This window comes from Oryctolagus cuniculus, chromosome 13 (genome assembly GCF_051225735.1).
Source record: "Oryctolagus cuniculus isolate XC-2025 breed Fujian yellow rabbit chromosome 13, ASM5122573v1, whole genome shotgun sequence".
NCBI classification, from domain to species: Eukaryota; Metazoa; Chordata; class Mammalia; order Lagomorpha; family Leporidae; genus Oryctolagus; species Oryctolagus cuniculus.
The window spans coordinates 30092966-30116500 of record NC_142879.1 but is presented as its reverse complement, the minus strand read 5'-3'; the positions used below and the strand labels follow the sequence as shown (position 1 = coordinate 30116500).

The window sequence follows — 23535 nt, the reverse complement described above, 5'->3', positions numbered from 1 at the left end:
CTCTGCTTCCTGCTAATACAAACCCTGGGAGGCAGCAGTGATGGCTTAAGTACTTGGGTCCCTGCCTCCCATGTGGGAGACAGACAGTAGACAGGAAATCTTTGCTGTTTGTTTCTGTCTCTCTCGCGCACTCTTTCTCTCAAATAAGATGAAAATAATGTAATGAAAATTTGAAAAAAGATAATTATACATAGTTATGAAATAACTTGATTACTTTTGAGGAGGCATAAAAAGAATAAAAAGTCAGGTGAATATAGGTTAATTAAAGAAATAAGTACTTTGGTAAAAATTAACATTAGTAATATCGAGAGTTTGTGGGAATACAGATCATGGACACATGCCTTGTTTGTGATAATGTGAATTACCTCAACTTTTTCAGAAAGGAATCTCTTCATAAAGATCAAAATGAAACACATATTTACTTTTTGCACTGTACTCCTTGGTAATCTATCCAGTGCTAAATAAATACAATGGTATGTATTGCATACATCTTCAAATACTGTTTTTAGCAGTGAGATAATGCCAATAGGTAATAATTAAATAATTTTTTCATGAAAATAATGTTATATTAAAGCAAATAAAATATGATCAAGTGTGTCCATAAACTATGGTTAAGGCTAAATACCAGTTGTAACATACCAGATATGAAATACACTTTTTCTGTTTACAGAAAGTAAAAAGAAAGAAAAAAAAACTTGCAAGTGTATCAAAATTTCTGCTTTATTTGTATGAGCTTTCGAAGGTGTGGAAGAATAGATGCCAAGCAGTAACTTCCTCTCCTTAAGAAGGGGCTATGGAAGGAGGAATCAGAGAGGCATTGATGATTTTTCCTTCTCTCATGTTTGTACTGTGCCTGATTGAGAAATACAAGCAAGACATCTAAAATTAAAATTTACATTAATAATGAGAAAAGGAGGACATTTTGAAGGCAAATATTCATTTTAAGAGCCATTTGTTGTAAATCATTTTCTGTATGAGTTTTGCCAAGGAGTCAGTTGCTAAGAGGAACTGCTCTATCAAACTAAATATTTACACATGTTCTTTCCCTGTGGTGCATTGTATCTTCGATTGATGAAGCTGTCTTAGAATTAAGCAGTGGAGTGTCTAAACTTGAAGCCAGGATTGTGTCTCCACAATAGGTGTGAGGAGCCCAAAGCCTGGAGATGTTACGTATTTTGCTCAGAGCCACCCAATTTCAGTGGCATAGCTGACATAAATATGAAGGACCAATATCCTCAGTCCATTCTCAGCACATTAGATCACCTTCATACATCCAGGAGGGTCTTCAAAAAGTTCATGGGAAATTAATATTTTGAAAAGCCTGTGTGGATTTCAAAGTTTTTTGTGTCAAAAAGAATACTTATCTTCTGGTTCTATCTGTCTAGAAACATTTTTTCAAGATTTCTTTACTGGGGCCGCTATTGTGGTGCCACGGGTTAAACCTCTGCCTGTGACGCTGGACTCCTAACATGAACACAGTTTCAATGCCAGCCGCTCCACTTCCCATCCAGCTCCCTGCTGATGTACCTGGGAAAGCAGGTCTGAATGCTTGGGTCTCTGCCACCCACGTGCGAATACTGATAGAATAAAAAAGGGAGAGAACGATCCAACGTGGGAAGTGGGATACACAGCAGACTCATGGAATGGCAGATGTCCTAAACAGCACTCTGGCCTCAGAATCAGACCTTAAGGCACTCAGATCTGGCTGAAGAGCCCATGAGAGTATTTTAGGCATGGAAAGCCAAGACATTCTGGGGGGAGGGGGGAGGAGAACCCAAATGAAAGGTGTTTGCGAGTGAGATCCCAGTAGAAAGAACGGGTCATCAAAGAAGGAGGTACCTTTCTCTGAAGGGAGGAGAGAACTTCCACTTTGCAAATATTTTTTCCCATTCTGTTGGTTGCCTCTTCACTTTCTTGACTGTTTCTTTTGCAGTACAGAAACTTCTCGATTTGATGCAATCCTAATAGTTAATTTTGGCTTTGACTGCCTGTGCCTCTGAGGTCTTTTCCAAGAAGTCTTTGCCAGTGCCGATATCTTGCAGTGTTTTTCCAATGTTCTCTAATAATTTGATGGTGTCCGGTCATAGATTAAGGTCTTTAATCCATGTTGAGTGGATTTTTGTGTAAGGTGTAAGGTAGGGGTCTTGCTTCATGCTTCTGCACATGGAAATCCAGTTTTCCCAGCATCATTTATTGAAAGGAAGAGTGACAGGAAAAGACAGAAGGAGAGAGAAAAAAATCCCCATCAGCTGGTTTACTCTCCAAATGGCTGCAATGGCTGGAGTTGGGCCAGGCTGAAGCCAGGAGTTTGTAACTTCACCCTTGCTTCCCACATGGGTTGCAGGGTCCTGAGAACACAGGCCGTATTCTGTTGCTTTCCCAGAAACTTTAGCTGGGAGCTGGATCAGAAGTAGAGTAGCCAGGACTCAACCTAGTGCTTTGATACGGGATGCTGGTATCACAAACAGTAGGCTTAAGCCATGATGCTATACAAACTTTTTGAAATACCTTGGTACTCTTATTTACTTATACATTTCTTAAATACAGTTTGATGGAATTCAAGCAGGAAGTCAGTTAACAATGTTTATATGTGTTGCTCTTTCTGAGCCTAAAGCCAATCAAGTAACCTATACCTCTAAGTTTCTGTTTAATAATGTGGAATTCTGATGGTGCCATGATTTTCTAGAACAATTCTTTAAGGATCTGAAAGGGTTGGCAAAAGTCAGTGGCTCTCTAACCAGTTATCTACTTGTCCTATTTTATGAAAATATAACCAAACAAAGAAATGGAGATCTAAATATTAAGAACCACTCAAAAAATCATGTTAAGCAAGTTATCTATGAAATAAACATTTTATTTCCACTATAAAACTGTACTTCTATTAAAAGTTTTGATGGGGGCTAGAGTGGTGGCATAGTGGGTAAAGCTGCCACCTGAGACCCCAGCATCCTATATGGGCTCCGGTTCAAGTCCGGTTCAAGTCCGGTTCAAGTGCTCCACCTCTGATCCAGGTAACTGCTAATGTGCCTGAGAAGGCAGCAGAGGATAGCCATGCACCCATGTGAGAGACCTGAAAGAAGCTCCTGGCTCCTGGCCCCTGGCTTCAGCCTGGACCAGACTCAGATGTTGTGGCCATTTGGGAGTGAACCTGTTGATGGAAAAGCTCTCTGTCTGTCCCTCCATCTCTCTCTATAACCCACCCTTCCTTCCTTCCTTCCTTCCTTTTTAATATTTATTTATTTATTTGAAAGGTAGAGTTACAGAGAGAGGGAGAGACAGTGAGAAAGATATTCCATCCACTGGTTCACTCCTCAAATGGCCATAACAGCTGGGGCTGTGCTGATCTGAAACCAGGAGCCTGAAGCTTCTTCCCGGTCTCACACATGGGTGCAGGAACCCAAGAACTTGGTCCACATTCCACTATTTTCCCATGCCATAGCAGAGAACTGGATCAGAAGTGGAGCACCCAGGACTCAAACCAGTGCCCATATAGGACGTGGGCACTGCAGGCAGCAGCTTTACCTGCTACGCCACAGTGCTAACCCCCAAAATTCATTTTTAAAGATTTATTTTATTTAGTTAAAAGAGAGAAGGGCTGGCACTGTGGCGTAGCAGGTAAAGCTGGTGCCTGCAAGCCCACATCCCATATAGGTACTAGTTTGAGTCCTGGCTGCTCCACTTCCAATCCAGCTCTCTGCTATGGTCTAGGAAAGCAGTAGAAGATGGCCCAAGTCCTTGGGGCCCTGCATCCATGTGGAACACCCAGAAGAAGCTCCTGGCTCCTGGCTTTGGATCAGCCCAGCTCCAGACACTGTGGCCATTTGGGGAGTGAACCAATAGATGGAATCTCTCTCTGCCTCTAACTCTCTGTAACTCTGCCTTTCAAATAAATAAATAAATAAATCTTAAAAGAAAAAAGAAAGAAAGTGAAGATGGCTACATTTTAAAAAATAAGTTTTGTTGGGCAGGTGCCGTGGCTGACTTGGTTAATCCTCTGCCTGCTGCGCCAGCATTCCATGTGGGCTCTGGTTCTAGTCCCGGTTGCTCCTTTTCAAGTCTAGCTCTCTGCTGTGGCCTGGGAGGGCAGTGGAGGATGGCCCAAGGGCTTAGGTCCCTGCACCCCATGGGAGACCAGGAGGAAGCACCTGGCTCCTGGCTTTGGATCAGCGTAGCTCCTGCTGTAGCGGCCATTTGGGGAGTGAATCAATGGAAGGAAGACCTTTCTCTCTCTCACTGTATAACTCTATCTGTAAAATAAACTAAAAAAAATTTAAAAAATAAATTTTGTTGTAAAATTAATTACTAAGGAACACATTTCTTGCCTTTCAGGCCAAGAAGCTACAATAATATTTCATAATCCTCGCTATATTTCATGGATATGTAAAAGGTCATAGGGAATTAAACTGAACATTTTGAATCATGCATTTTGGTCACACTATACTAAGTACAGTTGAAAGTACAGGAAAGAAAAGAATACAATATTTAGTTAACTGGCTCCTTAAAATTTTTTAATTTTTATTTTTAATAATTTATTTTTAATAATGGCTCCAGGATATTTTTAGGAGAGTGATCTAATTAGACAACCATTTTTCTTAGCCTACTGACATTAATGAAAGTGTCTTTCTCCATATTGCTATAAAATATTGTTTTATATATTCCTGAAATTTTTCTGTATAAGTAGATTTGTTTCTTCTAATTCACTGCTATCAAAAAGATATTTTTCTAATCTTATAACCTTTTTAAAAATGAGAAAAACAGCTAATTTCTAGATGTAAACATTTTTAGAGGAGGAAATAGGCTTTTTAGATCTTCAAATGACTGTCTCCAGAGTCATTACATCAAATCCCTTAATCTCTGCTGGTAGATATCTTATTCAAGTTTTATCTCATGAATGCTTTTTCTCAGCCTCAATACCAAGTTCCAAATCAATTCGCTGTTAGCTCAACTACTAACACAGACTATTTCCTAAGTTTTAATTCTTTCAAGTGTTGCCAAGCTCTGACCTGAACCTGAATATTCTGATTTGAGAGGCAAAGAAGTTGTGAATTCCTAGTTCAGTCAAGTGGAAGTTAGCTATAATAGCTCTTCTTTTCTCATTCATGCTGTAGGACCAGGGAACACCCTGAGCTTGACCTTGACTTGTTTTTCAAGGCCAAGAAGACCATTGTACCTTTGCAATAATGAATAGAAACCTATGTGTGCTCTATGATGTTTCTTGCTTTGGATTTCTGGAACAATTTCTGTATTGAGACAAATCCTCTTTGCTCATAAGAAACACATTTGAAATTTCTTTCCTCACAAAATTCCCTTCCTGGAACTCTACAGGAAGCTTTCAAGATTAACAATAGTTTCAGGCCACGTAACAACAGTTGGGTCAATATTGACCCCTTGTGAATTATAAATTACCATGAGAATCAACAAGCAATACTGCCCAACTCACATGTGCTGAGAGCTCACTTTGTCACAGCCTATTACTAAAAATATTCTGAAAAATCTCAGGTTATGCTTCTAAAGGAAACTACCTCTTGATTTAAGATAGAATTTTTGGTCAGTTCTTTTCAATGGTAATTTTTCTATGATTCCTTTGTGACTTTAATTTTATATGTAGTTATAAATTTGGATATCAGTAAATAACTTTGTTGAAATCTATTGTTTAATGTTTCAAAATAACTGTATTCTAAGGAGAAATATAGCCTAACAAGTTATAACTACAACTGCTTACTCAACAGTACTTCTGTGTGCAAGGCCCAAAGTGAACATGCATTTTAGGTTCCGCTGTCATAAAGCCGACAGTCAGAACAAGTGTTGTGACACAGCTGGTTAAACTGCCACTTGGACACCTGCATCCCATATCAGTGTGCTTGGTTTGAGTCCTGGCTTCTCTGCTTCTGATTCAGCTTCTTGTTAATGTGAACCCTGGGAGGCAGCTGATGATGGCTCACGTACTGGGGTCCCCATCAGCCATGTAGGAGACTCAGATGGAGTTGCAGGCCTGGTCCAGCTCTGACTGTTGGAGGCATTTGAAGAGTGAACCAGCAGAAAAAAGATTCATTCTCTCTCTCTCTCCTCTCTGTGTCATTCTGTCCTTCAAATATACAAAAATAAGTAAGTTGTTTTTTTTTTTTTTTTTTTTTTTTTTACAGAGGAAGTTTATAGTCTACATAGAAAATAAAACACATACTGTGAGGTATATATTTATTTAAGGGACACAGCAAGGCAACAATAAAAGAGGTAAAACAGGATAGTGATTTTTAATAGCCTCTCTGCAAGAACATGACTATATTACTACTATGCTCTTGCAAAACTTAGCAGCAAAGTAAAGAAACTTGAGACATTACAGCATCCGTGACAAAATTCTCTTCTTTTCTGATGTTCATGATCTGCCTTTGCTTACCTTTTTAAGAGCTTTATATACATATATCTGAAAATGGGATGTGCTATTATTGCTATACTTGCTCAGTTCCGTATAAGAGTCAGAAACTGAATTGTACCGTGTCAGAAAAAGCACATGGTGATTTCTCTTCCCCCACACACCTCCCAAAAGCAGCTTATTTAGCATGCACCCTAACAGTGCAAAGCAAGGAGTTCTGATATTCTACTTAATTGAGTTATACACAAGAAAACAATCAAAACCTGCGGCTGCCCTATTGATGCATGTGGATGTGTGAATTTCTTCCATGTGTTTGCTCTGTGTTCCTCGGAACACCTGCAGTGGAGATGAATCACTAAGGTGTGCATTCGTCTGACAGAGCTGGAAGGTACCAAGACTGCAAGCCAAACCCAGGAAACAGCATTTCGTTGGAGTCCTGGTGCCCTGCTAATTGATCCCAGCCCCGTCATGACCGTTTCGTACAATGGCTCAGTTGAGAGTAAGCGCATTGAATGTACCTGCTGCAAAGGAAACAGCACAGAATTCTAGATCCTGCGAACTTCCGTTGTACTGTGCCTGCGTTCTCACACTGATTCTCAGTTTCTCTCTCATTCCAGGTCACTTGGGAAGCTCCACTCATCCAGAATGGGGACATGCTTAGCTATGAGATCCGCATGCCGGACCCACACGTCACAGTAACCAATGTTACAGCCTCAGTCTTAAGCCAAGTTGTTACTCCCCTGATTCCTTTCACTAATTATTCTGTCACCATTGTTGCTTGCTCGGGGGGTAACGGGTACCTAGGAGGGTGCACAGAGAGCCTACCTACTTACGTAACCACCCACCCCACCCTGCCTCAGGATGTGAGCCCACTGTCTGTGATTCCGCTAAGCGAATCCTACGTTGGGGTTTCCTGGCAGCCACCATCCAAGCCAAACGGACCGAATTTGAGGTAAGAGAAGGTAACCGGGCTTTTGAATTTTGCCTTGGTCTTTACCTCTTTAAGAGTAGGGAAGGAGGCTTTTACTCACACCTGAGCATTAAGCTAATTCCTTCCTGTATCTGCCTCAGCCGGTAACTTCCAGAGAGTATTACATTTTACAGCATGACATGGAACCATCATTGCGCATCAAGGCAGACAAACCACCGTGCTAATGAGAAGAACTAACAACTCTGGCAACAGCAGTCCCTTCCCCTCTGGACTCTACCAAATCCTTCTCTTGATTCTCCAAATATATTTGTATTCTGTTGGGCAAACCTGATGCATATTCTACCCCGATCATTCACACAAATATGTTCCAAAATTCTAAAGTGAACACAACAAACTTCTACAGCATGGCTTTATGACTGGAACATTTGTAAATAATGTGATCAGGGAGAGAGATAAGATGAAAGGAAGGAGTTGTGATCCTGAAAGGGCTTTGAAACCACTTGAACTTGATGGTTAGCCAAGACTGTAGAGTTGATAATACAGTGTTATCATTGTTTATTAAGTATTGATGGTAGAAGTCTTAAGAAATCATTAACTCGATAAGGTTTTTGTATTTCTACTTTGTGTGAAACTGGCAATAAATGTTTGGCAAATCTGACATAGAAGGAATCTAAAATGTTATCATTCTGGCTGATAATGGTAAAATGTGAATGTAGCTGATTGTTTTAAAATAATTCAATATATGAAACTTGAGCCAGAAAAAAAAGTTTATCTGGAAAAGCCCTCATAATTGAAAACTTAAGATGGAATTGTTATGTTTGCACACATACGTCATACCACATACCACAAAACAACCTGAATTTTGGTAATAACATTAGTTGAGATAATCCTGATGTTCCTGCTTGTCTTTTGCTTTAGATATGAGCTTCTGAGACGTAAAACCCGGCAACCACTTGCATCAAATCCCCCAGAAGATTTAAATCTGTGGCACAATATTTATTCAGGAACTCAGTGGTTTTATGAAGATAAGGGTCTTAGCAGGTGAGATTACAAAAACTATAAAAACAAATGCTGGCATTTAGTTTTGGGCATATTGAATAGTTCAAAGTATCTTAGTGTCTTCATTGTGTGAGCTTGTTATCAGTTATGCAATAGAACATGTTTGGTTATTATCTGTGGCATTAATCATGGAACTGTAACAGTCAGCATGTTTAATGTTTGCTATCTTAACTGCGTGCTTACAATAAGCCTTTTGAAGTCAAACTTGTAGATGTTTGAGCCTTCACCTATTGCCTGTGCCACAGCTCTATCCAGACATGAAATTTAACAGAGGAATTTGGAAATATTGAACACATATGAAACCTAGGAAGTTCCTGGGCATTTGGAAAATCCTTGCTATTGCTACCATTTCTGTAAAGTAATTGGCCTTAAGTCATTGATTCAGTCCACAAAAAATATTTAGTAAACAGGATTGGGGTGCGAAAGAATTTAATATAGAATTCAAAGAAGTGAAAAAGTAATTCAGGAGAATATTAGCCAATCTGAGTTCTGTTTCATGCTGTGCTGGAGAACTGGCTTTGTGACCTCAGACAAATGACTACCCTTCTCTGGGCTTCATTTTTGTTGCTCATAAAAATGAAGTGATTGGATGGAATTAAACAACGTCTAAATCTCCATGAGTCTAAGTAATGTAATTGAATTGCTAACAACATGAATGCTATTGTGTGAAAAATTCTAACTTTTCAGTAACTTTCCCATCAAGTCGGTTTGTATCTAAACCCACAACTTAGGGTCCTCTAACCTTGTTTATAATCCTAGCCTTGTCTCCCACAGCTCCCTTCCTGGGGTCTCTGTGTCCAAGCCACATCTGCGATACATTCCACACCTCCAACCTGTGATATTTTGTACACCCCATTGTCTGACTGCATTATCGCTCAAATTTTGTTCTAGATGTTTCTTTCTCCAGGAAGGCTTTCCTACTCATTGTCTCCCTGGTCTGAAGCAGCTTCCTTTTAATGGATTTCCATAACCGGTTCTTTAACTATCTCTCATTGTAATGTACAGGCCTGACTACTTCTCTGGACACTACTTTATAAATCAGATCTACCACAAGGCAGGGGCTTTGCTTTCCTTTTTCCTTCAGTTCCAACCATAGTGCCTGGCATACACTAGGATCCTGAATACTCATTAAATGAAAAAATACTTTAACTCAGTAAAAGGTTGAGTATTTGATTTCTCTGTGCCTTAAGAACATGAACTGTAGTGTTACTCTCTTTGGGGAATGAGCAAAACTAAGGAAAATTCTCCTGCCCATCTTAAGGGATTGAGGAAGAACATTATAGATATTGTAAGATTCTCTGGAGGGGGGCGGCACATAAATCTGACCTAGCAACAGCATGAACCATGTGAAATTGCCACCTTTCTAAGTCAACAAAGGTCAGTTATTAGTAAATCTTTATTGTTCAGTCAAATTTATCATGGTCATTATACAATTGTCATGTGTTTTCCATTCATCATTGTTCTTACTTCAGCTTCCCTGTATGCTTATCTCTTCCGTTGAAGAAGTTCATTTATTCATCAATTTACTTTTATTTACTGTATGCAGAGGCACTGTGATAAGGAACAAGAGATGAATGCAAGGGCAGGCATTTAAGATGCCTATGACGCATATCAGAGAACCTGGGTATGAGCCCTTTTTTCTTCTTCTTCTTTTTTTTTTTTTTTTTTTGGTATTTATTTTTTTTGAAAGGCAGAGTGACAGAGCTATCATCCATCTGCTGAGTCACTGTCCAAATGGCCACAACAGCCAGAGCTTGGCCTGGCTGAAGCCAAGAGTGCAGAACTCCATTCAGGTCTCCATGTGGGTGGCAAGACTCAAATACTTGAACTATTGTCTGCTGTTTTCCCAAGTGCCTTTGCAGGGACCAGGATTAGTAGCTGAGTATCCAGGACGTAAACTGCCACTCTGAAATTGCATGTGGACATCTGCAGTGGTAGCTTGACCCACTATGACACCTGGCCCCTGCCCCTGGGTTTGATTCCTGAATCTGGCTCCTGACTCCACTTTCCCACTGATGCAGACCCTGGGAATCGGCAGTGATGGTTCAAGTTGTTGGGGCCCTGCCACTCATGTGGGAGATCTGTATTGAGTTCCTGGTTCCTGCTTTTTTGGCCTGGCCTGGCCCAAATTGTTGTAAGCATTTGGGGAATGAACCAGCAGATGGGAGCACTTTTATGCTTTTCTATAACTCTGCCTCTCAAATAAATAAGTAAAAAGTAAAGGAGAAAGGGTGAATGTAACTTAGTCCTCTCATTCCAATACTTCAGTTTGGTGGAGGAGCTCTCTCATCCTTGCCTCCACACAGAGTGTGATTTGCATATTAATTGCAATCATCACAATTCTGTCTAGGAAAATCAATTAGAAAAGTGGCTTTCTATGATGTGTTAACTCTGAGTGCATTAAATATAAAAATATCCAAAATGAGCAGAAACTATTTAACATGACTCATTCTAAGTTTAGCCACAAGACATTCAACAGAAATACAAAGTCTCAGAAAATTGATTTTATTCCTTTGAAGAAGAAAAATATATTAAAGAACTAGTATGATCAGAAACTTAGTTTGAAATATTAGTGACTCCTCTAAAGATTCTTTTCTTTTTCTTTGTCTTTACTTATTTTCATTGTAAGTGAAAAGCAGAGAGACAAAAAGAGAGAAATCTTCCATCTACTGGTTCACTCCCCTAATGTCCACAACAACCAGGCCTGGGCCAGGTCAAAGCCAGGAACCAGGAATTCATCAAGATCTCCCATATGAGTGGAAGCAGAGGCAAGATTCAAACCCAGGCACTCTGATACGCAATATGAGTGTCCCAAGTCACACTTTAACCACAATTCCAATGTCCACCTCCCATCCCCACCCAACCCCAAGGATTCTTGAGAGGTTCAAATCTGAGATTAAGGAAAAAATGAAGTTAAAACTCCACAAATTAATGGAAGGGAAGAGTCAGAGTTTATACCTAGGAGAGCTGCTTCTAGAAAGGAACTGTGTATACACAAAATTGTGCTGAAAGGATGTTTTGACTAGCCTCATAATGTTGAATGTTATAGGCATTTGTTGATTTCTAGTAGCAGTAGCAAAGATGTTCTTTGTACCTTCTTTCATTTCTTCTTAACATTCAAAGTAAACACCATGAGCTTCCTATTGTGAGAAAGTCCTTTTCCCCCTTTTCCCTACCCCTTGGTAAGCACAAAAACGTAAGTGTCTCTGTAGCCCATGGGAGCTACTCATAAATCAGGGAAAACGCTGGGAACTTATCTCCTGGAGGGCAGCATGGTTTCTCTGTTAAAGGAAGTGATCTTTATTGGTCAGATGTTGCCATGGCCCACCTTGGCGTTGTGAGGGGCTGGCCAGCAGTTCTGCAAATTGAGAAGAGGGATGAGGGTGAGCTTTCAGCACATGCTTACGTGTCTTTAATGGCCCTTCCCTTTGGCGTCCACAGCCCTCCCTTGTATCCACAAGTCTCTCATGGATACCAAATCAGCAGATGCTTCAGTCCCCTCTATAAAATGGTTAGTATTTGCATGAAACCTATGCACGTCTTCCTGTGTACTTTAAATCATCTCCAAATTACTTATAACACCTAATACAATGTAAATACTACATAAGTAGTTGTTATACTGTATTGTTTAGAAAATAGTGACAAAGGGAAGCGTCTACTCATGTGTAGTACAGACACAATTCTTTTTCTGAATATTTTTTATTTTTGGTTTTTTTTTTTTAGTTTTTTTTTTAACTTTTATTTAGTAAATATAAATTTCCAAAGTACAGTTTATGCATTACAATGGCTTTCTCCCCCCCATAATTTCCCTCCCACTCACACCCCTCCCATCTCCCACTCCCTTTCCCATTCCATTCACATCAAGATTCATTTTCAATTCTCTTTATATACAGAAGATCAATTCAGTATACATCAGGTAAAGATTTCATCAGTTTGCACCCACACAGAAACACAAAGTGTAAAATACTGTTTCAGTACTAGTTATAGCATTACTTCACATTGGACAACACATTAAGGACAGATCCCACATGAGGAGTAAGCACACAGTGACTCCTGTTGTTGACTTAACAATTTGACGCTCTTGTTTATGGCATCAGTAATCTCCCTAGGCTCTAGTCATGAGTTGCCAAGGCTATGGAAGCCTTTTGAGTTCGCTGACTTTGATCTTATTCAGACAGGGTCTTAGTCAAAGTGGAAGTTCTCTGCTCCCTTCAGAGAAAGGTACCTCCTTCTTTGATGACCCCGTTCTCTCCACTGGGATCTCACTCGTAGAGATCTTTCATTTAGGTTTGTTGTTGTTGTTGTTGTTGTTGTTGTTGTTGTTTTGCCAGAATGTCTTGGTTTTCCATGCCTGAAATACTCTCATGGGCTCTTCAGTGATTAATTGTATGCTGATAAATTTTTTTTCTCTGCCCTGTGGAAAAGCTAGGCCAGTTCCATGCTATGTATTCCTATAATATAAGTGGATTTGAGTTGTAACTACTAAGTAAAAAATTGTTACCTCTGCCCAGAAAGGATGCCTGGAAGGAAGACTTTCTCCAATGACTACTGAGATGAGGAAGATCCCTTCAGTTTCTTCCTTGTCACTCCCCCTCTTCGTGGAGGAACGACACTAAACCCTGCCTAGGCTTCATATCCGAGTCACGGCACCATTATGTCGCTCCCCCTCTTCATGGAGGAATGACACTAAACCCTGCCTAGGCTTCATATCCGAGTCACGGCACCATTATGTCGCTCCCCCTCTTCGCGGAGGAACGACACAGGACCCTGCGCTGTTCTTTTGTCTGCTCGGCCCTCCCCGGGTTTGCTGCTGGTTCTTCCCGGGTTGGCTACCGACCCTTCCACCTCCGTGGAAGGGCGGTTCCCCCTGCCACTTTCCCCACTTCCGCGGGGGAGCGGCACACCGCCGGCCGGCTCTCTCGGGGGCTGCACAGGTGTTCCTTCAGATAGATGTTCCTGGTGCATGTTGTCTCTCTCCTCCTTTATAGTCCTCTTCCGCCAATCCCAACTCTGCTACCCACACGCCGAGTACGCTGCTCTCCTCCAATCAGGAGCAGCTCCTGCTGCTTATTGGTTGAACTGGAGGCAGCTGTGTAGAAGCTGTTTCCTCCTCTCCCAGCGCCATATTGTGGGAGAGCAGATGCATAGAATAAGTCTTAATTCCAGTAACAGTCTAGTCCAAGTTGCTCCCAGTTGCTCCCCACACTTCCTTACTATCAAAGTGTGATTAAAAGTTGGATCCAGGAATGAAAGCCAACTTCTGTCAACACTGGTGTGCCATCTCTTAGCAGTGTTCCCTGATTCAAAGTGCATGAAAGTGTCTCTATATCACATTCAGATTAAGTTGATAGAGTCACAGTTGCTTTTTCTCCACTGGGATTTTATTTTATTGTCCTGAATTTACTACATATATTCCTTTTTCTAAGTGTCATCATATGAAATGTTACTTCATGAAAAATGAGCCTTTAAATCTGGAAGGATGCATTTTGTCATAGGAGGCTTCTTTATTCTGGTGTTTTCTTAAAGAAAAAAAAACCTGTTTTCTTTGTGTTTCTGTCTAATGTTGGTGAGATAATAAAACAAAGATGGAAATTACAGCAGAATTATTTCATATATGACATTCTGGTAGTGTAGGAATGGACACTGAAACATAATAACAGTTGCAGCTTTCACATAGAATCTAAAAAAAGTCATAAAAACTTTTAAGTGTCAAGAACATCACTCTTCAATTACAAAAGCAAAAATCTTCACTATTATTTTTAGAATCAATATAAGACTGAAAGAATAGACACCAGCCACTAATGGAAAATTCTAAGAACTGCATATTTAAGCAATGGAAACAATTTGCATTATCATTAATTTGCTTATTTATTCAGAAAAAGGATTGAAGTGTAAGAAGGGGTATACTACACAACATTTCTCAAATCCTGGCTTGTGTGATGTCCCAAAGCACACTTTGGGTTGTGACAGATATGAGGAAGAGTTAGTGGAAGAAGCAACTAAATAGCCTGCATTTTCAGAAGCATGATTTATATTGGTGACAATATTGACACATGAATTCTGTTAGGACATCAATAAAGTTGACACATTTTTAATTCTGATGAAAATAACCTGAGGCATTCTGCAGCTGCACTAAAGCATTTTATTGGTTCTCCAAACACATCAGACCCTTTTAAGATACAAGCCTTCACTCATTCTGTGCTAGAATAAATGTCTTTCACTGGACAAGAGCCTTCACTGCACCAAATACCACTTGTCATCAAGACCTAGCCCAAATGTCCCCTCCTCTGTGAAGACTCCCCTGATTAGATAAGGTTACACTAGATGCTCTCTCCAAAGTGCATTCAAAAAGGAAATGAAAAAGGACAAGTGAATTAACATTTTGGATGTTATTCAAAAACAGTATTCTGTAAAAATTAATTCATCTGATATTACTCCATAAACATCAGGTTTATTCTGTTTATCATATGGTATATTGTTAATATTCGATAGATATTTTTGAATGAATGGTGGTGTCTCAGATATGAAAGAGCAATATAATTCTTTCAATTTTTTTTTTAAAAAGCGCTTTGCTAAATTTCAGTAGGGATCATTTCTCTATTGGACAGATAGACTCTTGGGTCACTAGCCTACCAATTACATGTGACCTGATAACGACTGCTTTAGTAACTATGAATCATCTTCATGCTCTTATACATTTACCTATTCAGTAAATAAAAAAATTAAAACTTGCATCATCTAAAGAAAATCTAGCTTTCCAATTCCTCTGGGTAATAGCAACTAAACTTTGAAATGAGAATTGTTCCATAAACAAGATTTTAATATATTATCTTTTAAAAAGAAAAACACCACAGTTGTGTATATAACACAACAAATGTTACCATATGCTAGGGGTGAAGAAGACTGGAGGATAGACCCAAATAAATGAATCATTTAGGGAATGACTCCTGCAGTAGCCCAATAATCCTAAATAGGTTTACAATTGATTTAACTGGCTACATTATAGATTCAACGTAAGTATTCATTTGCTTTGAAGTTTTCAAAAACTGTTTCCTACAGATTTTGAAATGGAACATTTTTCTAAGTGCACCTAGGAAACACATTAGTATTTAGGGAAGATATTAACTGAGATCCATAAGCATTGTCATATAATGTAAATTAATATAGTATTTTCTTTCAAACACATTTGATTAATGGAATGTCCTATTTTATATCAATAATCAAAACTTAAGTCCACTTTTAAATTTTTTTTAAATATTGATTTTTATTAATTTGAAAGACGTAATTACAGAAAGAGAGAGAGATCTTCCATCTGCTAGTTCACTCCTCAAATGGCTATAAAGGCTAAGGCTGGACCAGGCCAAGTCCAGGAGCCAAGAGCTTCCTGGTCTTCCATGTGGGTGGCAGGGACTCAAGCAGTTGCATCATATTCCACTGCTTTCCCAGGTGTGTTAGCAGGGAGTTGGATCAGAAGTGGAGTAGCCAGGTCTCAAACCAGTGGCCATATGAGATGCCAGCATCACAGGTGGTAGCTTAACCTGCTACGTTTAGTGCCAGTTCCCACTTAAGTCCATTTTAAAAGCAATGTAAATGGAGAGAGCAGAAAAAGCACACCAAGTCAATTAATACATCATTTTTTATATGACATGCTGGAATAGAAACCAATGCATATAGAGACAAATCACAGGTATATATCCTTATTAAATAAAGGAATATATTTTAGTCTTTCATTTAAGAGAATTCAAGATCTCATTTCCTTAAAAATGTAATGAAAATTTAAGAAAATGCTAAAGATATATATTTGGCATAACCATGAAATGCCTGCTAATTTCTTAAGTAAAATAATAAATAGTGGAAAGAATTTAATATTAGGAATTAAGACTCTAGAGACTCAGCTAGCTATTAACTAGCTGTACAAATTTAGGCAAACCCCCTTAAGTTTTCAGAGTGTCATTTTTAAATTGTAAAATATAACACATTTTATTAAAGTAAGATAAACTTTAAACCCACCACTTACTCTAAATTTGAGTATGATTTAGGAAATAGGCAACCTAATGGCATCTATCAATATGGCCAATTTCTTCTGGGAAAATTTATTTCACCATCTCTGAATTACCATGAATTCTCTTAGAGTACCCTAAGAACTGGGCCAGTCCTATATAATTTGTTTACAATTAATTATTTTAATGCCACCTGATGCTGTGATTTGACTTGTCAAAAAGAGCATCAAAAATGGTATCACTTCAAAGCCATAAAGATTATTATTTGCATAATAGCATAGATATGTAGAAGAAAAATTCAAATATTATAGAAGAGATTAGGCATCCAAAATTATAGCTAGATTTCTTTTAAGCCATTTTATGAAATAAAATATAATTATAAGCATTTTACCCAGGGAGCGAGCTAATGAAACCAAGGTCATGGGTTCAATGCCCATGGGAGCCATTAGCTTCAGTTCATTCCATTGCCACACACTCACTCCCCTCTTAACCCCGACGCACCATCCTTCATATTCATTCTAGCAGTTGCAAAGCAGATTCGGCCGGACTGTTTGGATGTGTAAGCAGAAATCTGTCCCCTCTGCTAGAAAAAGAACTCAAAGGTCAACCCCAGTGACATGACGTCATCCAAGTACAGAAACTGCAGATCATCACTGTGATTGTTATTACTAGTATTATTATTATTATTATTATTATCATTATTATTATGTTGGCAATATAGCCTTGTGGTTAAAAGGGCAGTCTCTGGAATAAGACCATCTGTATCTGAATCCTAACTCTCCTACTTATTGGCCCCATGAGTTGGACAAGTTATTTAACTCTGAGCCTTATTTTCCAAATAGGTATTATAATATCATCTTATGGGGTTATCATAATGAATAGGTTAAAAATGTAGAAATGCCTGATATATTATTTTTTTTCAGTTGTCTTGTTCACATGAACTATTTAGTACTTAACCAAACAGCATAGGTACTAGTTTCCTAGGGCTACTATAATAATATATCACAAACTGGGTTCGTAAAATACCGAAATGTATATTTTCCCAGATCTAGAGATGAAAAGGTCCCAAATCGGGTTTGCTCCAGGGCCAGACCATCAAGGCTCTGAACAGTCTTTTGTTGTCCCTTAACTTCTTGTGGCTCCAGCTGTTCGGTGGTTTATGCCAGCATCACTCCAGTTTCTTCCTCTATTTTTCATGGTATCATCTCCCTTTGTGTGTCTGTTGTCTCCATCAAAAGTCCCCTGTCTTTTCTTAGTCATTGGATTTAAAGCCCCTGTCTCAACTTGATTAAATCTGCAAGGACTTTATTCTCAAGTAAGGTCATGTTCAAAGGGACCAAAGGTTAGGTCTGGGAAATATATCTGGGGGAGAGGAGAGACACAACTCACAACTCAACCCACTACAGCAGGAAAAAAAAAAAAGGTAATTATCACACCTGAAAAAGAGACAGTGAAGCCAAGAGATGTTGAAGATCTGATGCTAGCTCTTAGTAAGAGAAATAGATAAATTACCTCCAAATGTCACTAAGTCTTTGCCTATAGTTACAATATATAGCAAAGTAACTCCCCTAACTATGAGGCAGAGCCTTGCAAGAATACATCTGGGCCATGAGTGGGAAACAGGGTGACACATGCAGACTTCTACCCATGTGATAACCGAAGACTGAGAATGTGGACATGGTGTGGTCAATGGCATCCATCTCCTTTTCATGGTGAGTGGCAGAGGTTGTAAAGTATTGAGAAAAAGAATGTGGGGCCTTGCGTTGAGGGCATCAGAGATACTTAATCATCTAATACACCCAAGAAAGGTGATGATCTGTGGACAGTGTTGCCCAGTCCTGGAGGCCCCAGGATGGGCATGGGTTGCATGGTATGTTAAATCAAGTGTCTCTGTCTAGGCCATTGCCCATCATAGCCTGACCGTGTCTGTAAGTAGTGTTTTCCTACCCGTGTAGTTTTGAACCAAACAAGGAAGCCCCGATAGTTTGATGCCTGAAAGAGCAAAAGGCCGAAGAATCGGTGGCTTTCCTTTGTCCCAGATTTATGATATGACTTGGAAAGTCCCGTTCATATCGCATCTTCTTGCCCACTTTTGTCCCTCTGCAAAGTAATATTCACTCTCCACAGCACTTCCTCCAGTAATGTCTTCGCAAAGTACAGCTCGCTGGAGCAAAACTCTTAGCAGGAAGAATGTTGTACATTTTAGTCACAGTTGCAATTTCATTTAGAGGTTTATCTGTCTGACAATGAGATTATGGGAAAGGAGCACAGGTATGAGAAGAAATAGTGATGAGGGATTCTGATATTTGAAAATTTGAAAATGAATGGGTTTCCCAAAAGAAGAGTGTAAAACCGTCTGGATCGAATTCAGCGAGAAAGCTGGCAGCTTGCCAGATGTGTAATTGCGTCTTTGAATTGAGCTGTAATCCGCACCACTTCTGAAAACAATAAGCATGAGAAAAATGAGAAACCGCATTTGTTTTAAACGGCAATATTTGCTTAGCATTCCTAATAAAATGTTTTCCTTACCCTTCGATTCAGGCCAGAGTTACAAAAGATAATGGTGTGTTTTGTGTAAGGAAGGAGAAAGCAAATGATGTTTTTCTAGGGGAAAGCAGGAAACAGCCCTGTGGGGGTGGAGAGGAAATACTGCGTTTGGTGAAGAAAAAGGAATTGCTATATTTGGTTTTCTGTAAAATAGAAATTTCTGTACTTTCTTTTCCAAACCAACGTTTTAGGTTTACAACGTATGAGTATAAGCTCTTTGTACACAACAGTGTGGGTTTTACTGCCAGCCAAGAAGCGACTGTGACGACACTAGCTGGCCTTCCGGAGAGAGGAGCCAACCTCACTGCAGGCGCTCTTAACCATACAGCCATCCTCGTGACGTGGGATAAACCAAGTAAGTCGGCATCGCAGGTCTGTACTTGCCCGGTGACTACTACTATTCAAGTGAAGTAAAAATGGCCACTATTTTTCAAACAAGCTGAGTCACCGAAGTCCCTGTGCCATTCCTGGGTGGCAAACCCTCTCTCCTCCACCCTTCCCAGGCCTGTCTCCCTTTGTCCATTTCTTTGCATGGAAAGCGTAGTTTCCAGAAGTTGTGGTAGAAATATCTGTATCAAATGAATCTGATACAGTGTCATATTGTGCACCTTCCTCCCTACAACTCTGTCCCCTCATATCTTAAACTCATCACTCATTAGCAAGAACTATTTAATAGCATTGTAATAATGTGGAAGATCTTTCTAAACGAATCACCTTCAGTGCTGATTGTGGGCAAAATTCCACTTTGAAATCAAAAAACAAAGACTGGCTTCAATAAAGCAGAACTGGGCCTGGCCTCACTCAGAACGCTTCATTATAGCATCTGGTTGAGCTCAGGGGCAGATCTAACGGGTCCCTTCAACTTTAGAAGCTGTCATTGCTGAAATTTCAGAGCTACTTGGTCAGTAGGGTAGCATTTAGCATCTGCTAATTTGTGGTGATCCATTACGACCACTAGAAAAAATATTCTGACTCTACCACAGCAATACATGCTGTACTTGTTCTCAGAGGTATTACTTGAGATCGGGCAGTTAACTGAATCAAAACCTGTTAGCATATGATCAAATATTGAGAAATACCTGGTTTGGAAAGGACTGACTGAAGCATTTTGTTTGACGGAGAAATGTATGCAGTAAGGTAACCATCTACTGTTATATAAAAAGATGTAAGGGTCCGGCACCGTGGCTCACTTGGCTGATCCTCCGCCTACGGCGCCGGCACCCCAGGTTCTAATCCCGGTTGAGGTGCCGAATCTGTCCCGGTTGCCCCTCTTCCAGGCCAGCTCTCTGCTATGGCCCAGGAGTGCAGTGGAGGATAACCCAAGTCCTTGGGCCCTGCACCCGCATGGGAGACCAGGAGAAAGCACCTGGCTCCTGCCATCGGATCAGCGCAGCATGCCAGCTGTGGCAGCCATTTAGGGGGTGAACCAACAGAAAAAAGGAAGAGCTTTCTCTCTGTCTCGCTCTCTAACTCTGCCTGTCAAAAAATAAAAAATTAAAAATTAAAAAAATTAAAAATAAAAAGATGTAAGTGTACTACTGGTTGGGCAGATGATTTCGATCCAGCCTTGTTTTTTACAGCCTGAGAGGAGAAATGCTCTTTCAGGATACACGACTGAATTTGGCCCAATATTCTGTCACCTGTCTTAGGTCACATTAATTGTAAATGAAAATCAGCACTGTTTATGGTCATCTATCTTTTACCAAAAACCATCACCCTCTGGTTTTTGTAAGTTTGCAGGTTTTTAATGCTCTGTGGCACCTGAATTGGGACCCCACAAACCATCTTCATACAGGAATGTAAGTTAATTCATGGTTCTGGTCACCATCTCTGGGAAAAGTACAGTTTTCTCTCTGGAGATGTATTTGTATGTAAAATATATTTTCACACCTCTCCCTCCTCCACCTCACCAATTGATTCATCTTAAACACCCACTCCCAGAAGTAGCCCCTCTCCCATCATCTGACATTTGAATAGTTGGGTTAAGATCTGGCTGCTGAATTTTTGCCAAGATAGGTTCTTTATGTTATAATTGCATGCCTGAAGTCAGGGTGCTTATAAAAACTGACAAACCTAATAGATTTGAAGCAGCTCACTGAAGTTTCATTACCTCAGTAATCTGAACCTCTGACCTTCAGGATGTAGGTAATACAATCTGCTGTTATTTCCATTCATACCTTAGAAATTTTTCAGATAACTATTTGTGAGCACAAAGGTTAACTCTCAGAAGAGGGTCAGATCTGCAAAAGCTTGTTGCATTATCATTTTCTTTGTGCAACCTGCTATCTTAAGTAAATTACCCAGCCATTTCTCTGTGAAAAGGCCACCTATTTTTGTTTCAACTTTAAATTGTTTTCCAGATTGGTGGGGAAACTTTGACACATAATCTAATATGCTAAAAGGCACAAAACTGAAGATGGAAACTACCTTGTAGTTGAAAATCATCAGTAAATTTAGAAATAGTTGCTTCTTAAAGTTGCTTTTCAAAAACCCCAAAATTGTTCTTTAAAAGCACATTGCTTACTAGAACCTTCCTCATGTGTACCTCATTTTTGTAGCAAACTGTTTCTAGGAAACTTTAAGCAGTCACAGATTGACAGTGAGTTGGTGAACGTCAGAAGGGCCAAGTCTTAGCATTAGCATCATGCAGGTGCTGCAATGTGGGGTGAAAGAGGCCCTGTACCTCACATCACCCCCTGGATACACAGCAACCATATTTTCTTTCTCTGTTCTCCATGCATCATTTTTCCCTGTATTATTTGAAAACCCTATTTTTTCAACATTTAACAATCAGAAGATTCCGCAAAAAGATGATAGTTTATGAATTCCTTGACATATCAAATGATTGCATGAAATGATTCCCACATTTCTGGAAGGAAAAATCAGCTTGCACTGAGTGTAGTTGCCTCTTTGGACAGGTACCTCATCCCCATCTTCCTGGTCCCAATAGAGATATGAAGTTCTAACCTTGGCTTTGTGTGATAGATGAATAGAAAGATTCATATCAATAAAGTAAATTGAATATAGATTATGTTGGTGCTAAAAGAATCACTGGGGTAGGCATTTGGTGGACTAAGACACTTGGTACACCTATATCCCACATTGGAGTCTGGGTTCAAGTCAGGCTCCACTTCCGATTCCAGCTTTCTGCTAATGTACACCCTGGGAGGCAGCAGCTGATGGTTCAAGTAGTTGGGTTCCTGCCACCCATGTAGGAGACTTGGAATGAATTTCAGGCTCCAGGCTTCAACCTGGCCCAGCCTCACTAGCATTTGAGGAATGAACCAGCAGAAGTATATATCTCCTCCTCCCACTTTAAATAAATAAAAATAAATAATATTTTTAAAAGTCACATATCTATAAGAAGAGATATATAACACTCTCACTTCAATAGTTATTCAGATAATCTTCAGAAAACCCCAAGAAAATAGAACCTATTACTTAGGGAAGGTTACATTTAGTAAGTAACAGCTCCCAAACCCAAACTTAGGGCTTAAGCATCAGATTTTCTATTTCTCATGCATTTAGCCATAATGACTATTAACATTTTATCAAGAAAAATTTAGTAATGTCTTTCCCACTTTGCTCACTCTAAAGTAAAAACAAATAAGAAAATGCTCATGAGAAGGGAGTACAATATAGAGGCATCACATCCTCTGAGTCTGACCCACTAACAAGGTCTGTGATAACCAGAAAAATATAAGAAAACACTGATTACTTTAAAATTTACTGCATATGGGTGAAGCGGTCATTTTTCCATTCAATTATTTTTCACAGTTGTCCATAATCCCACTAAACTAGTGTCATTTTACTTTTTACTTTTTGGACTTCTTATTGGGGGAAATATTAAGCCTTTTTACTGTAATACAAATTTAAAATATGATATCTCAAAAAATTTAAAAAAGGATGAAGGAATGAGGGTGGGAGGAAGTGGGGGGAAAGGGAGGAAGGTAATATCAGTATGTTCTTAGAATTGTAGCTACACAGCACATTGATTCTGTTAAAAACTAATCAGAAATTAACAACAACAACAACAAAAACACTGGAAGAGGTGGGACAGTGTTGGAAAAAAGGAAATGAAAATCACCCAAATGTGCTTCACTTGAGTCTGTCAAGAGCTTGCGCCATTCTTGGTAGTGCATCTCTTGTGTTGTAGAATCTTGTTTGTCAGCCTTTCCTCTTTTTTCTCATCTTCACTCCTTTTCTCTTCCAAATGTCCTTATTCCTTCCTTCCTCTTTTCTTTCCTTCCTTCCTTCCTCCCACAGATATTTCTCACATGTTGTTTTCTTTTGTTTGACCTGGACACTGGAAATACAAATGACTTGACTGCTGCATTATAATATCTCAGTGAACTCACTGGAAAATTTATAAAGCATGAATTTGTCACTGGTAAGAGAGTAAGTTCAGCCGGCGCCGCGGCTCACTAGGCTAATCCTCCGCCTTGCGGCGCTGGCACACAGGGTTCTAGTCTGGCACCAGATTCTGTCCTGGTTGCCCCTCTTCCAGGCCAGCTCCTTTCTCTCTCTCTCTCTCACTGTCCACTCTGCCTGTCCAAAAAAAAAAAAAAAAAAAAAAAAAAAGAGTAAGTTCAAGTGTACAGAAAAAGTGTGTGCCTCATCCTGACACT

General features: G+C 39.6%; 1 protein-coding gene across 1 annotated transcript in view; it reads left to right on the top strand.

Moving 5' to 3' along the window:
• Nucleotides 1–23535, top strand: part of USH2A (usherin) — an 870853-nt gene that overhangs the window by 602670 nt on the left and 244648 nt on the right. The window contains exons 43-45 of the mRNA XM_089312189.1: nt 6988–7322; nt 8220–8342; nt 19099–19262. Coding sequence (XP_089168315.1) covers nt 6988–7322; nt 8220–8342; nt 19099–19262 — 622 coding nt within the window. The remainder of the gene's footprint in view (nt 1–6987; nt 7323–8219; nt 8343–19098; nt 19263–23535) is intronic.